General features: G+C 45.3%; 1 protein-coding gene across 1 annotated transcript in view; it reads left to right on the top strand.

Moving 5' to 3' along the window:
* The window catches only part of BUB3 (BUB3 mitotic checkpoint protein), an 86,261-nt gene extending 72,323 nt beyond the window's left edge, over window positions 1–13,938 (top strand). The window contains exon 7 of the mRNA XM_030202560.1: window positions 11,177–13,938. Coding sequence (XP_030058420.1) covers window positions 11,177–11,397 — 221 coding nt within the window. The 3' untranslated portion in view covers window positions 11,398–13,938. The remainder of the gene's footprint in view (window positions 1–11,176) is intronic.
* Window positions 13,939–17,009: the final 3,071 nt, after the last annotated feature.

Raw genomic sequence — 17,009 nt, 5'->3', positions numbered from 1 at the left:
ACCTCCTGGAATTAAGAGTGATCTGGAACGCTCTAAAGGCTTTCAGAGATCGGCTGTCCAACCAAGTAATCTTAATTCAGACCGACAATCAGGTTGCCATGTACTACACCAACAAACGGGGGGGGGGGGGGGGGGGCACTAGATCTCGCCCTCTGCATCAGGAAGCCATCCAGGGGGCGTGTCAAGATGGCGCCGGGATCGGGTGCAGTATAAGACGCTCTTGGCCGGCTTTTTGAAGGAATATAGAAAACAGAGGTTTCCACTATCGCAATGGCACATTCAAAACGTAAAGGGGCGTTGAGGCTAGTACCCCAGCCTACCTCAACTTCTTCCTCCCCAATACAAGCAAGCCTTGAGCGCTTCTTCCCCGTGACTTCCCAGGAACAACGGAGAATAGGATCCGCTGCAGCAGTATTCGGGGAAGCGGAACAGCTGCTGGAGATTGAAACATCCCTTTCTCCTCCGCCAACATCGATAATACCTCCGTGTCCAGCGACCCTGGCGAATCGGGAAGCAACCCAAACGACTGCCGGAAGTGCGTTCGGAGGGAAGCCTAGTGGGGAACTGACTCTGCCACTGGAGCCGCTGAGGCCCAGAGATCTGAAGATTCTACAAGCTCTGGAGGGAAGCACGGAGATGAAACTAGATAAGATCTGGCTTAAACTGGTAGAAATGGATTCAACCTTACAGATTTCGTCTGGTGAGGTAAAAACTTTAAACCTTAAGATTGAAGAAGACTCGATAGAATTGGTTAAACAGGATTTAACAGCAAAAGTTACAACGTTACAGAGTGAAGCACTACAAATGCAAGAGTTCAAGTCAGTAGTGGTTAAAGATAATTCTGATCTACGAAGGAAGATAGAACAAATAGAAAACTATAATAGAAGACTGAATTTGCGAGTACTTAATTTTCCTAAGCTCCTTGGATTTAATCCTCTTGATTTGTTTAAGAGATTTCTTCTAGAAAATTTAAAAATTCCACAAGAAGCAATTCCACCAATTAATGAAATTTATTATATTCCGAATAAACCCAAAGGAGCAGAAGGAGAAAGAAAAGATACAGGAAAAGAAGAAATTGATGTGATTAATATCTCAGCAATTTTGGAACAATCCTTAGAAAAAGTGTCTGAAAGACCTACTTTGATAGTCTCTTTTATCTTTGAGCAGGACTTGAACTCAATCATGAGATTATACTTCAAAACCACAAACTCTCAGTTTGGAGGGGAAAAAATCTGGTTATACCCTGACCGTTACCAAAGCGACACAACAAAGGAGGAAAGAATTTTTGAATTTGAGATCTAAAGATATTGACTTAGGAGGCTCCTTTTTGCTAGCTTATCCCTGTAAATGTATAATATGGTTGGCCCAGATAAAATATATTTTCTATGTACCAGAACAGCTAAGATCTTTTCTAGACTCAAAATTATCAAAGTAGTTTATAGACCGGGAAGTAAGGTGCTCTATTATTGTGATGTTAATTCCTAAATAATCTTCTCTGATTCCTGCCCCCCCCCCCCCTTTTTCTTTACTTTATTGTGGTCTAAAGAAGCTAAAAATGTTCTCTTGAATGATGTTGATTTATTAATTTTACATTTTTGCTTATGGCTGTATTTCACTTTGACAGATGATCTCTGTTTAAGTATAAAAATCTAATAAATATTTTTAAAAAAAGGAAGCCGTCCAGATGTGGCTTTGGGCATGCCGTCACGGCATGTTTCTCCAAGCCACTTATCTGGCAGGCCTAAACAACAGTCTGGCCGACATGTTGAGCAGGATAATGCAACCTCACGAGTGGTCACTGAACATGGGCGTAGTCCGCAAGATCTTCCGAGTGTGGGGCACCCCCTCAGTGGATCTTTTTGTCACTCATATCAATCACAAGGTCCCTCAGTTCTGTTCCAGGCTTCAGGCCCACGACAGACTAGCGTCAGGTGCCTTTCTCTTACATTGGGGGACAGGCCTTCTGTGTGCGTACCCTCCCATACCTCTAGTAGTGAAGACTTTGCTGAAACTCAAGCGAGACTATGGAACCGTGATCCTGATTGCACCCTTCTGGCTGCGTCAGATTTGGTTCTCTCTTCTTCTGGAGTTGTCCTCTGAAGAACCGTGGAGAATGGACTTTCCAACACTCATCACTCAGAACGAGGGGTCGCTTCTACATCCCAACCTCCAGTCTGGTTCTAATGGCCTGGATGTTGAGGGCTTAGAATTTGCCTCCTTGGGTCTTTCAGAGGTTGTCTCCCGACTCTTGCTTGCTTCTAGGAAAGATTCCACGAAGAGGTGTTATTCTTTCAAATGGAGGAGGTTTGCCGTCTGGTGTGACAGCAAGGCCCTAGATCCTTTTTCTTGTCCTACACAGACCCCGCTTGTCAGAGTCTGGTCTGAAGACCAACTCCATAAGAGTTCACCTTAGTGCGATTAGTGCTTATCGCTGTGTAGAGGGTAAGCCTGTCTCTGGACAGCCTTTAGTTGTTCGCTTCATGAGAGGTTTGCTTTTGTCAAAGCCCCCTGTCAAACCTCCACCAGTGTCATGGAATCTCAACGTCGTTCTCACCCAGCTGATGAAAGCTCCTTTTGAGCCACTGAATTCATGCCATCTGAAGTACTTGACCTGGAAGGCCATTTTCTTGGTGGCTGTTACTTCAGCTTGTAGAGTCAGTGAGCTTCTGGCCTTGATAGTGCATGCACTTTATATCAAGTTTCATCACAACAGAGTAATCCTCCGCACACACCCTAAGTTCCTGCCAAAGATGGTATCGGAGTTCCATCTGAACCAGTCAATTGTCTTGCCACAACATTCTTTCCCCGTCCTCATACCCGCCCTGGCGAAAGCAGTTTGCACACCTTGGATTGCAAGAGAGCATTGGCCTTTTACGTGGAGCGGACAAACCCCTTTAGACAGTCCGCCCAGTTGTTTGTTTCTTTTGATCCCAACAGGAGGGGAGTTGCCATCAGAAAACGCACAATCACCAATTGGCTAGCAGATTGCATATCCTTCACTTACGCCCAAGCTGGGCTGACTCTGGAGGGCCATGTCATGGCTCACAATTTTAGAGCCATGGCTGCGTCGGTGGCTCACTTAAAGTCAGCCTCCATTGAGGAGATTTGCAAGGCTGCAATGTGGTCATCAGTCCACACATTCACATCTCACTACTGCCTTCAGCAGGATACCCGACGCAGCAGTCGGTTTGGGCAGTCGGTGCTGCAGAATCTGTTCAGGGTTTAGAATCCAACTCCACCCCCCTATACCCATTTTGTTTTCTTTTCTAGGCTGCACTCTCAGTTAGACGTTTATGGTTTCAGGTCAATCTATGTTATGTCCTCGCCATTGCGAGGCCCAATTAACCAATGTTCATTGTTTTGAGTCAGCCTGGTTGCTAGGAATACCTCACATGTGAGAACAAGCAGCCTGCTTGTCCTCGAAGAAAGCGAAGATACATACCTGTAGCAGGTATTCTCCGAGGACAGCAGGCTGATTGTTCTCACAAACCCGCCCACCTCCCCTTTGGAGAAGTTGTTTGTTTATTATTTGTTTTTTGATTAAACTGAGTGGGAATGCTCACGTGACAAGTTGTGCGCGCAGTGCGTGCGCCAGAAGGTTCTGGCAAACTTTTTAACTTTTTTTGCTTGCAAAATTGCTGATTCCCGGGCCAACGCAGACGTCGACCCACATGTGAGAATAATCAGCATGCTGTCCTCGGAGAATACCTGCTATAGGTATGTATCTTCGCTGTACTGGGGGAAGCCCAAGAAGCACAAGCATAGGTTCTCTTTGACATACTGTGCAAGGAGCACTGGGGCATCAGCTTTGCCGGTACTTGAAAAGCGCTGGCACCGGGAGGAGTGCTCCCCCTCTTTGGAAGAGGTGCCAGTGTGTGAGCCTCTATCAGCCATGTCCCCGTTACCGGTTCAACAGAGGCACCTTCTCAGACTGTCACTCTGTTGCCTCCCCCACTTTTGCTGAAGCCTTCCTTCGATGTGCAGATCCGAGCCATGCTCAGGGAGAAGCTGGTGCAGATGCTATAACAACAAGATCACTCAGGCATCAAGGGCACTTGCACGAGCAGCAGATCCACGCCAGCTTCTCTGTGAGGCTCCTTCTATGTCTTTGCAGACGTCCACAGCACTGGCGCCTTGACAGGTGTCAACATTGATCCATATGGTATCGCTCTCGACAATGGGGGAGGAAGCTCCCCCAGAGTCAGAAAGTAGGGGACTGTACCCTGGCGCCCTTTGGGGCAAGGACATGGTTCTTCTAAGCTGAGGCAGACGCACTCTCCCAGCCTGCTCTGAGTATGAGGAAGAGTCTCAGTGCTCATGGGACCGCACAAGTGGTTTCTCAACATGGGCGTTAGCCCACAAGATCTTCTGAGAGTGGGGCACACTTCTCGGTAGATCTTTTTGCCATTCATCCCAACAACAAAGTCCCCCAGTTCTGCTCCATGCTTAGATCAAGTGTCAGATGCCTTTCTCCTGTATTGGGGGGGGGGGAGGGTCTCCTGTATGTGTATCCTCCAGTGCCTCTTATGGAAAAGACATTGCTTGAAACTCAAGCAGGATCAGAGAACTATGATCCTAATCAATCCCTAATGGCCAAGATAGATATGTTTCCCTCTTCTTCTGGAATTATCCTTTAAAGATCCATGGAGAGAGAATTATTTTCTGACCCTCACCACCCAGAACAAGGGGTCTCTTCATAGCGTTGACCTCACCCAGCTAATGAAGGCTTCTTTATAGCTGCTTGATTCCTGTCATCTGAAGTATTTGGCCGAGAGTAATTCTGCACACACACACTAAGTTCTTTCCTAAGGTAGTATTGGAGTTCCATCTTAATCAGTTATTCGTCCTGCTAACATTTTTTTCCAAAACCACATACCTATTCTGGCAAGAGTGTACTGCATACTTTGGATTGTAAGTGATCTTTAAGCTTCTATCTGGAGTGGACTAAAGCCATAGACAGTCCTCCCAGCTTTTTGTTTCTTTTCACCCAAACAGGATGGGGGTAGTAGCCATGAAACACCCAATTTCAAGTTGACTAGTCAGTTGCATCTCCTTTACTTATGCCCTGGGGTTGGTAGCATGGAGTGTTGCCGTGATTTGGGTTTCTGCCAGGTACTTGTGACCTTGCTTGGCCACTGTTGGAAGCAGATACTGGGCTAGATGGACCATTGGTCTGACCCAGTATGGCTACTGTTATGTTCTGCTTCCTCAGCATCGTCAGCTGAAGCTCAAACGGCAAATTCTCAGGCTTTTCTCTCTTCCCTGCCCGTGAAAGTGGGATTATGTTCAGGTTCTCGGTTCTATGGCGGCGTCTTTGAATTTTCTGCCTTGGGTGAAATTCCATCTTGGCCCCCTACCTTGTTGAACCAGTGGTCTCCAGTCTCTTAGAACTACGACCAGTTGGTGCCATGGATGCCTCAAGCCAGACAGAGTCTGACATGGTGGCTGCTTCTGCGCGCACTCCCAGTTGGTGTGTTCTCACCTGTGATGCTAGCCTCTTTAGATGTGGAGCCCATTATCTCCACCACTCCGTTCAGTTCTGCTGGTTGAGAGTGGAGGCTTCCTGGTCCATCAGTTGGAACTGCAGCCTGTCCGGAAAGCTCTATTGGCCTTTGTGCCTCTTCTTCGAAGGAGACCTGTGTGAGTATTCTCCACATCAACAGACAAGGGGGAACGAAGAGTGTGCCCCTTGCCTAGGAAGCATGTCTTCTTTTTTAGTGGACTGAACATTCTGATAATTTCAGTGTCCCACTTTTCGGGTTCACTGAACTTGCAAGCTAATTTCCTCAGCAGGGTGTCTATGGACTCGGGAGAATAGCAACTATGAAAGACTGCATTTCACCTCATTTCTGCACAGTGGGGCCTTCCAATTCTGGATCTTATGGCATCGACTAAATACGCAGGTCCACAGTTTCTACTGCTGCTTCAGGGAGAAGGACTCTCTGAGAATGCTTGCACTAGTACAGCCTTGGCTGTCAGATGGCCTCCTTTATGTGTTTCCTTCATGGCCTCTCGTGGGAAGGACGTTGCACAGGATTGCTCATTATTCTGGGACGGTCATTCTTGTAGCTCATCAATTGGCTGTTCCTCCACAGATGGGCTTGTTGCACCAAGGTCCAATACTTATAGAGGATCCCACCCGCATTGGTCTTACAGCCTGGCTCTTGAGAGGGCATTGAGGAAAAAGGGTTACGTGGATGATATTACTACATTGCTGCAAGCATGAAAGCGATCCACTTCTTATGCTAGACTGTGGAGGACTTTTGAGAGCTAGTCTACATGGTGTTTTTTCTCTCATTTCGTGCTTCCTTGTCTCATGTTTTCTCCTTCAGGAGGGATTCAAAAAGGCTTGGCTTTCAATTTGCTCAAGGTTCAGGTGGCAACGTTGGCATGCTATAGAGACAAAGTACAGAATGTCTCGTTGGCTGCTCACCTTGATATTGTGCGGTTCCATAAAGGAGTTGCTCATCTGCATCCCCTTCTCCGCAATATTAGTCTTCAGTGGAGTCTTCAAGTGGTTCTTAAGGCTCTTCAGTCAGCCCCCTTTGAGCTCCTTCGTCGTTCGGCAGTTATCAAAGATCTCGCTTTAAAGGCAGTTGCTGTTTCATTAGCACAGAGAGTTTGAGATTCAAGCGCTCTCTTGCAAGGATCCCTTTCTCCGCTTTTCTTACTTGGGGGTTTCAATATGCACAGTTTTGTCCTTTTTACCAAAGATTGTATCTCCTTTTCATGTCAGATTGTGTTTCTTCCTTCTTTTTCCAGGGAGGTCTATTCTGCAGAATGCACTTCCCTGAGGCTGTTGGATGTGAAGCATGTCTTTATGCTCTGTCTTGCTGCTACCAACGATATGAGTTCTGATCATCTTTTTGTCTTCTTTGTGGAACCTCTGAAGGGTTTGCTGGCCTCCAAAGCGACCGTAGTTCTATAGCTAGCTTAAGGAGGCTTTTTTTTCTGCTCCCATACATGTTAAGGCTCATTCTACCAGGTCTTTGGCAACTTCGTTGGCAGAGGTCAGTGATGTGGTCGTCTTCTCATTTGTTAAGCATTACCGTCTGGATGTGTCTGTTCGAGTGAATGCTTTTTTGGGGGCCCACGGTTCTTGCGGCAGGGATATCATTGTCCCTCCCCTCTTAAGGATTGCTTTTGTTCATCCCATTTGTCTGGATTGATCCTTTGGACGTAATGGAAGGAAAATTAGTTAATTACCTAATAATTTTCTTTCCTTTAGTCCCAAAGAATCAGTCCAGAGCCCACCCTTCTGTGATGGTTTTGATTTTTTTATGTTCTATGAAATTTTGTTTGTTTTGTTTTGTTCTGGTTCAATTATTTCTAAGGCATGAGTTTTGCCTTTTGTTTCATGGTTATTTATCTAGCGGCTTGAATATTTTTCACTGTAAGTCACTCTTTCACTGCTTTGTTATTGAGTACTGGCTTGGTCGTTATGCGCAGGACCTTATAAGCCACAGCTCAATAGTGTTCTCTATCTCCACTTGCTGGCGGATGGTCACATCCCATTTATCTGGACTGATCCTTCTTTGGGACTAAAGGAAAGGAAATTATCAGGTAATTAACTAATTTTTCCGTATGTGACCTGCAAGCTTGAGGGCTATTGAAGTGGTGGACCTTTAGGTACAGTAGGTTTTCTCTGTTCCTGGAGGGCTCACTTTACAATATGAAGGAGTTTAGGTGGGATTTATACCTGGGTCCCTTTATGTGAAGTCCACTGCACTGACCACTAGGTTGTCCCTTTGCACTGCTGGGGTTTCTTTGTGGCCAGTTCACTAATAATGCTGAACTTCCCTCACTCTGCTCACCACCCCACCTTTTACCCCACACCCCTTCATTCTTTTCATCCTGCCCCAGCTCTAATCCCCCTCTCTTCCCCCAACCCTTTCCCTCTGTGCCTCCTTTTGCCTCCATTCCTTCTGTTACCATTTCAAGACACAAAGCCACCACACACTAACTTTTTTTCTCTCCACTGTCCCCACTTCTCTCTTTCCAGTCTTGCTCCCTAAATTTCCCTTTCTCTCCCTTAAACCTGACTAGACCAGAAAAAAAGGTATCGGATTTAGTAGATCCATTCTCCTCCTACCTCCATGACTGTGATAACCCTTTTTTCTCTTTACTTCCCTTTCTTTAGTGACCATGGGAGATGTTTTGGCTGTGGAAGCCTGGAGGTTGCACTCTTCAGTTCCCCAGCACACACATGCTTCCCCTTACAGTACTAAAGTCAAACAAGTTCTGCATCCAAAGATCCCCCTGGCCCTCCTCCAATTATGGATGTAGAGCAGAGCTAAACAATTTCTGATTCTAGTGTAATCTCCCTAACATCAACATAAACTCTGTCAGTACAAGGCATAATGAGAGGTTATACAACCATATAGAAAAGTCACTTAGTGCTAGCATGGTAGATTTGCTGTAGGTCCTAACTTCCAAAACAAAGACCCTGCCTACAAAAGGTCAGTGCCCTAAATCAGTGGTTCTAAACCTTTTTTTTTTTTTTTTTTTTTTTAATTTCAGGGCACTCTTTCAAGCTCACCTGATCCTCATGGTACACCAAACTAAATTTCAAAGTTGTCATATTTGCTAATCATTGTCCACTGGCCACATAACTGAAGTGCCAGAAAGCGTACTTTAAACTAAAATGTAAATTCTCTGAGTACAAGCAGGCCCAGTTGTACTCTTATATGGGTTATGTCATCTGGTGCGGACGCTGACTAATGTGTAGATGTTATTGAGGACCCCCCCCCCCCCCCCCCCCCCCCGTCTAACCTCCAACTGTGAGGAGAGCGCCTTTTGAGCTGCTTGATTCCTGTCATCTGATGTATTTGACCTGAAAAGTTGTGTTTCTGGTGGTGATCAGTGAGCTTCAGGTCCTAGTAGCTGACCACCTTACACTAAGTTTCAACACAGTAGAGTAGTTCTCCACATGCACCCTAAGTTCTTTCCTAAGGTACTTTCGGAGTTCCATCTTAATCAGTCAGTTGTTCTGCCAGCATTTAGTGTACTACATACCTTGGATTGCAAGCAAGCCTTAGCCTTCTATTTGGAGCAGACTAAAGTGCATAGACAGTTCACCCAGCCTTTTCTTTCTTTTCACCCAAACAGGATGGGGGTAACCATCGGCGAACGCACAATTTCCAGTTGGCTAGCAGATTGCATCTCCTTTACTTATGCTAAGTCATGTCAAGGCTCATAATGTCAGAGCCATGGCTACATTGGTAGCCCTCTTGAGGTCAGCCTCCATTGAGGAGATTTGCAAAGCTGCAATGTGGTCACGTTCACATCTCATTACTGCCTTGAGCAGGATACCCGACGAGACAGCTGGTTTGGCAAGCAGTCCTGCAGAATTTGTTTGGTGTCTAGAATCCAATTCCACCTCCCTAGGCCCTGTTTTCTTCTGTTCCAAGCTGCACCTCCATAACTAGTACACAAATTATTTCAGGTGAATTTAATAATAGGCCTTGATGTTTACAGTCCCTATTGTCCTAGCATCATTGTTTTTTGGTGAGCCTGGTAGTTAGAGATTTCCAGCTGTGAGAATACGACGGCCCGCTTGTCCTAGGAGAAAGCAAAGTTACTCACCTGTAGTAGGTGTTCTCTGAGGACAGCAGTCCAGGTATTCTCACATAACCCCTCCCCCCCACACACACACACCCTTGGGGTTGTCTTTTTTAACTAATAAGGACTGAAGGACCCATGCCCACATGTCGAGTGGGAAGGCACCACGGTGGAATTATACTAGATAGTTCTTGATCTTTCTAGTCAGTGTCCATGCCGAGCTCTGACATCACTCAGGTATGAGAATATTTGGTCTGCTGACCTTGGAGAACATCTGCTACTGGTGGGAGTACTTTTGCTTTTTCTACTTTTGTTGTCATTTGTGTGTGGTTTTTTGTTTTATTTATTTATTTTTCATTGTATTGGTTCAGTCTCTGGAGTCTACTTTCCTAACTTTCTTGCCAGGGTCTTCTGTCCATTTGACATTTCTTCTCTCTTCATCTATCCTCTGTCCCTATCCTCCTCTATGTTCAGTATCTCCCTTTTATGTCTCTATTCTGCCCCCTTCAACATCTCCCCTCTGTGTCCCTGCTACCCCTTGTTCAGCAATGTCCAGCATAACCCTTCTGTTTCCCTATCCCCCCCCCACACTGTATCCAACATTGCCTCTGTCTCCCTGTCCCTATGCTCCCCCATGTCCAGCATTTCACTTGTGTGTTTCTAACCAAATTCCCCCAAGTTAAGCATTGCTACCCTCTTCCTGACCAACATCTCTCCATCCGGCATCTCTCTTCATTCCCTTGTCCCAACGCAGTTCAGCATGTGTCCTCTACCTCTGTGCTTCCAGCATCCCTCCCCCTCTCTTTCCTCCATCTCCCAGTCCCACAGCATCTCTGTTGCTTTCCCCCCTGTAATTCATCTTCCCCCTCCCCCCACTAGTCCAGCATTACTCCTATCCCCCTCCGCCCACTACCACCCGAGTCCTGCAGCTCTCCCTCCCTTGGGTCCAGCACCTTTTCTGCCCCTCCTCCTCCCCCCTTCGCTAGTCCAAGCACCTCTCCCACCTCCCTGCAGTCCTTCCAAACTACTTGTTCGCTGGTGACAGCAGCAATATGCAAATAACAAATGCTGTCAGTAGCCAGCCCTGAAACCTTTCCTCTGTTGCATCCCGCCTCCATCTGATGCAACTTGGTTTGCACAGGGGCAGGATGTGACAGGAAAGGTTCCAGGGTGGTTGCTGCCAGTGTGTGTGTATAGCTGCTGCTACTAGGGGAAAAAGCAGGTTTGAAAGAGCATGGGTATTGATGGAAGAGATGCTTGGACCAACAACAGAGGAGGAAGGGGATCAGGAGCAATGCTGGACTTGCGGTGTGTGTGGGTGGGGGGGGGGGGGTAGTTGCAGCAGAGGTCCTGCACCTGTGAGGAGAAGAAAGAGATGCGAGGCAGCAGCATTACAGGGCTTGGGGATTCACTGATTTCCTTGAAGCTCCAGACCGCATGCCACCCCTTCCTATAGGGGGCTAAGAATGTGCAGATAAGCTGAGAAGGACGTTTCTTCTAGTAATTAGGGCACAGTCATATTATAAAAATGTATGAGTTTAGGAGTGTCTTGTTACTGAGAAGTTCTATACTTTTAGCTTGATCTTCCTAAACCTATTTGCAATGATCCCTGCAGGTGGCTCAGATGGATTTGTGAACATTTGGGATCCTTTTAACAAGAAGCGTCTATGCCAGTTCCACCGGTACCCCACCAGCATTGCATCACTGGCCTTCAGCAATGATGGCAGCACCCTTGCCATCGCTGCCTCCTATATGTTTGAGATGGATGACATTGAGCACCCAGATGATGCCATCTACATTCGCCAGGTTACAGATGCAGAGACCAAGCCCAAATGAGCTTCACCCACTGCTGCTCCGCTGCCTGTGAAGGACATGCAAGCTCAACTGGTTGTTCTCTTTTCTGAAGCTTTCAATATCCGTTGAATGGATAAAATTGTACCTGGTAGTGTTCTGGAGAAGAATCTCTGATCACCAGCAGCTCTTGCTTGGCCTAATTTTATTATTTGTATTTCTTCCTGTGTCTGCTTATTCTGCCTTCATTTTTACTTCCTGATTATTTTCTTTTGAATATTGTTGTTTCTTTTCTTCCTATGGTAGTTTTCTGTGCCTATGTTTTTTTTCTCTTGCCCTGAATTACTCCAGCTGAGGTGCTTTTTCTTTCTTGCTAAGTTCTGCCTTGTCATGGAACAGAAAATCTGACTTCATGAGTGTGGCAAGGGAAGTATGCTGGGGGGGTGGGGGAGATACTGCCTTTTATAAGATGCATGTGTGACTGGACTAGGTGCAGCAGAACCACCTCTGTAAGTTAACAGTCTGAAATGTATGCGAGGGGGTCTCCCCACCTAGTGATTTTGTGTAAGAGGTCTGTTGCTTGAGGCTTTATTTGTTCTTTCTTAAGGTTACTACTGCCTTTGGCAGAAGATGGTATATTGGGGTACAAGGTTTTGAAAATTGCCTTACCTCAGGTCAGCTTATTTTGGTGGCTGGTGGACTCTAGAGCTTGATGCACACTATTTCCTTGCTATATACTCTGGAAGTTTGATCTCAAGGTCATTGTGAAAACGGAGAATAAGGAACTTTGTTTCTCTCTCTTCTCCAACTCCCCCATCATTCTTTGCAGCACATTGTTCTGCCTCATCTTACCCTATCAGGTGCCATTGATGGTACAAGACCCCCTTTCCTAATGTCCCATGGTCCCCAGCTGTGGCTATGGACAGCATGTGCATGGGACACGAGTCCTTTTGAGGAGGTCTGACATGAATATGCCAGGCATGAAGTAAAGGTCCAATCAGGCAAAAAGCACGACAGCTTGCTCAGGCTACCTAGGAAATGCACTGGGTCTTTTATGAGGTTCTACGTGAGAAATGTCAATGATTAAATTTTTCTTTCTCCTCCTCCATACCGCAAAAGAGGGTAATAATTGGGGCCTCCCTCCTACTACTTGTGTATAGCCCTGCAGAATAGGTTGTGCGATAACTTATATGGTGGGTTAATGAGATATCGTACAACCATAGACCAGTGCAGGGATAGGGTGGGGGGAGGAAAATGGACCTCTTCCTTTGTATCTTCCTCCTGGGCCTGTTTAGGTTTTGGGGCTAGTATTGTACACATAAGAACTGCATTTTTTCCCTTGACAGTGGCTCTTGGAGAAATTTTCAAAACCCTTCCGGGGTGGTGTATCAATGCAAGGTTTCAGCCCCTAAGGAAAGGGTAGTGTAGGTGGAATACAGGCTTGAGACCTGTCCAGGTAGTGTTCTTGTTCCCATTGTGTAGGAAGAATGCATCTGTGTTACTGAGATCATAATCACAATTACCCATTTTTCTATTGCTCATTTCCTGGGCTGGGACATAGGCAGGGTAAGCGGGGCCTGTGGGAATTGATGTAGCTTCTGCAGTCTATTTAGGTAGCAGAAGGAAACCTAATCAGCAAGGCAGCTAACATGATTTTATCCCTCTAAAGAATTCTTTATTATTGAAGAACTGCCGCTAGCAGGGCAGCCTGAGAAAAGACAGAGGCGGATCTGTGCTAAGTTGCAGGTAATAGCAGCACATTTACCCAGGCATCTCTTTAGACCTGTTTTCATCCTTAAACAAATTTCTGCAAACCATTAATGAGGTTTGCTGCCTAGCAGACCACTTCTTCCTTTCTCTGGTGCCATAAACTTTTGTTTAGCCAAGAGCATTCAAAGCTGTCTGATTTAGTATCTATCTTTGTTGCTGCCAAGGAGCATGGAGTCGCTGCATTGAAAGAGGGGGCAGCTATGAGCTTTGGTGTAGATCTGTATCCTGAGGATGGGGGATGAAGGGAGGATTGGTTTCAATATATGTTTTTTTTTTCCTCTCAGTGCTGCCTGTATCACTTTAGCAGGATTTCTGTTTCTTGAATATGTTTTCAGTTGAAAGAAAATACTCAAGAAGTCTGTAGGAGGAATACATCTTGATTAGCACAGATCAGTAAATGAATGAAAAGCTTTTTGTAGGGTGGGGAGGTGACAGCCTGGCTCCCAATTTAATAGAGTGCAATGTCTTAACAGGAAATGGAACCAGTCAGCTCAACTTTGATAGTTATTTAATGTCCCCATTGTTTTCATTACAAATGAGGTTTAATATCTGGGGGAATGACTTGGAATACAGCTCTATCACTTGACTCCAGTCCCTCTGTTCCAAGTAGTCTGCAGGGAAGGGGGTGAGCCGGGAACAGCCATTCTGGTTTCTTAATCCAGATGCTGTATTTGGTACAGTGAGCGATGACACCTGTTTCTGAGCCTGCCTTTTTGTGCAATTCATGCCCTCCCTTTGGCCCCTCCCGCTCACTTTTTAGTTTTACTTCCTTTTTTTGACTTTGAAACCTTAGTTGGGTCAGTATCTGTATCAGAAGCTTTCTGGTACCCTAAGGAACAGACTTACATCATCGCCTTAGTGCCAACAGAACAGCATAGAAAAGTAGCAGTCCAGGTAAATATATGCCAAGGAAACATCTAGCAGTTGTGTGGTATGAAGAGCTGTATATGTCAGATAAGACACTGGCACATGCCTCCTTCCTTTTGCCCTCTTGGAACCAGCAAATCCGCAGAGGTCCTGGTGTGAGTTCTGCATGGTGTGGACTGCTGATCTTATGCTTTGCTTAGTGCTCGTGGGATCTGTTCGTGTGGACGTGACTGCAGCTGTAGGTGCCAGATAGCCATGAGACCTGTGCTAGACTGCTGTAGGAAGCTGAGAAAGAAGCACTAAATGAAGCGGCAGAGTACATCTCCCAGTGCACTCAGATTTGAGAATTGATGATCTTTATACTAACCACTTTTTACCCACTGTTCTGAGATGTAAACAGTTTGTGCTTAGAAAATTCAGGTTTTTGTTTTAATAAAGCTAAATTGTTTCTTAGTGGTTTCCTCCAGGCTTTACTTTTCCTCATTGCACTAATTGAAAATGAATAACTTTTTTCCATTCCCTGAGTTTCTGCATGCCTTGGAATTTTTTGTGGCTGGGACCTGGGTTTAAAAGGGATGGGATTTGATATACAATCAAAGCAGTATACATGTTATATACAGGTACTTATTTTGTAGTTGGGGTAATGGAGGGTTAGGTGAGAATCAAACCCAGTTCCCCTGCTTCTCAGGCCACTGGGCTCCTCTGGTAATGGCAGAGACTTCTGTCCTGAAATCTTTGTCTTCAGACATTTTAACCGCTTAAAAGTACCATCATTTCTGCCAAACTGGTGGATTTCTTTTAACCTATAATAATTTTTTGCAAGTTAACTTCTGAAGCTTAGTTGTATTAATGATGAAAATCCTTTTGGAAAACAGACTGCACCTCCCAGTGGCAGGGGAATCTTGCAAGTGGTCCTTTTCTGCTCTCATTTCCTGTGTTTCTTCCTAAGCAAACAGATGTAATTGGTTGCTGTTCAGGAAAGAGCTAGGTTGATAGCCAGCCTTAGGTTGCACTATACTGATAAGATTTTTAAAGTAGTCCATTCACCAAGCAGTATTGTGTAAAGATGATTTCTGAATGCTAGGTTGAACTGTACATAGGAAAGACAAATCTTGATTCCCCCTAGGAATCTGGGCAGTTTCCAATAAATTAAAATACTAAAACAATTTTACAGTGATAGGAAAGAGAATCTAATGTAACAGAACCAGCCCTGATTGCCCATCCATCCCACTAGGGCCAAACACAGCCTGAAACAAAAAAGGTTTTAATTTTTTTAAATGCATCTAAAGAATGTTCCAACCTAAGATCTAAAGGGAGAGCATTGCAAAGCGTTGGAAAAGAGAGGGGAGGTATAGAGAAAGGGGAGGATGGGAGCAGAGTGAATGAAATTTGGCACAAGAAGGGGAATGCAACACAAGGGATATGTATGAGGTAGGAAGAAAGAGATTTGGGCAAAATCACCTTGGGTGAACTTCTTCTAAAAGGCAGTCCTAATTCATTAATAAAATCTTTTTACAGAAGAAGGGTAAGAGAAGGAAGTAGGGAAGAGGAGGTACAGGAAGATGAGGGTAAAGGAGAGTGGAATGTGAAATAGAATAGCTCAAGGGGTGAGAGAGACAACAGGAAGATGTTAAGCACAACATCCAGAGAGAAGTGGACTAGGAAGGAATATCAATGTTGTTTCTCTGGGAGCAGGGGGGTGATATATTGGGGCCACTTAGTTCCCCTTGCTGTTTTTCTGGGTTATGAGCAGAAAATGAGTACATTAAAATGCACTTCCACATTTAAGATTACACATTGCACTAATATTTAGCACATTTATTGGAGTACTACTGTAAATGTCGCTATTTACCACTGGCGCTGGCATTATCCAGACTGTGCTGCTGAAAATCAAAGGATAGTGCCAACAAGGTCAGTTTTCTGCATAATAATTTCCTCTGAGCGGCTGGGGACAGGAAAACGCCTGTTTTTCCTGAACACAGTTCACCTTCTGCTGCTAATGAAAAGGTTTGAGCTAAATATATTTTTGTGTTTAGTGTATTGTAGAACATTTTGATTGACCTACAATGAGATGTACGTAAATGTGGGGGATAATATTCAGCTCGCAGTGGTTTCTCTGAGGACAACCAGACATAATATTCTCACATGTGGGAGATGTCATCCACGGAGTCTGGTGTGAACACTGCCAAATGCACTGTCACTTTAAAATCTTTGAGGCAGTGCCCCCACTGCCCATGCACAGGACCAGCAGTTTATCGTTTTCCATAGAGCAGCGAGGTTGACGTTTTAATCTCTCCTGTGCCTTACTTTTTCAGGACATTTTTTTCTTCATAATCTTTTTTTCAGTATTAAGTTGTTCAAATTATACATTTTTTTCCAATTTTCATTTTTCAACTTCCAGCCTTTTTCTGCCTCCATGTCCTTCTTTTGCCTGGGTAGTATCAACTATTTTTGGGTACGTGACTACTTGAGCTCCCCCAGCCATAGAGCCTTTTGACCTCGCATTGGCCATTTTTCCTTCCATGTCAACGAGGGTGCAGAGTGGCTTTAAAAAGTATGCAATACAATAAGACTATTTCAGGCACAGACCCCCATAACTGGTGTGTTTAGTGCTTTGGTCCTGAGCACTGGCACATAGACTGTTGCATTTGCAAGCGAGGATCCTTAAATCCCACGAAGTCTAGCATGAAAAATGTTTTAGTTCTACATAGACATCCACATAGATATGGCAGGGGATTCAGTACTTGCTGTGGAACCTGAATTGGCATGAACATAGGGTACACTGATGCAGGATTGAGAAGGCCTGACATTGGATTTGGTACCGCGTACCTGTAAGGACTCCACATCCTCATCATTGGTGCGTGCATCAGGGGACCAGCAGCGTAATAAAACTAAGCATTGCCATTGTCCTCCCTCCATGCACTTGGCCCATACATCCCCTGCAGCGACATCCTTGATGCACGGGAAGCGTCCATGCTGCAGTGACTGCTGTCTAGCTCATTTCTCACCAAGAGCCTTTG

The sequence above is a fragment of the Microcaecilia unicolor genome, chromosome 5 (genome assembly GCF_901765095.1).
Source record: "Microcaecilia unicolor chromosome 5, aMicUni1.1, whole genome shotgun sequence".
Taxonomy (NCBI): Eukaryota; Metazoa; Chordata; class Amphibia; order Gymnophiona; family Siphonopidae; genus Microcaecilia; species Microcaecilia unicolor.
Note: the sequence above shows the minus strand (reverse complement) of the source record. Positions and strands in the feature narration are given on the sequence as shown.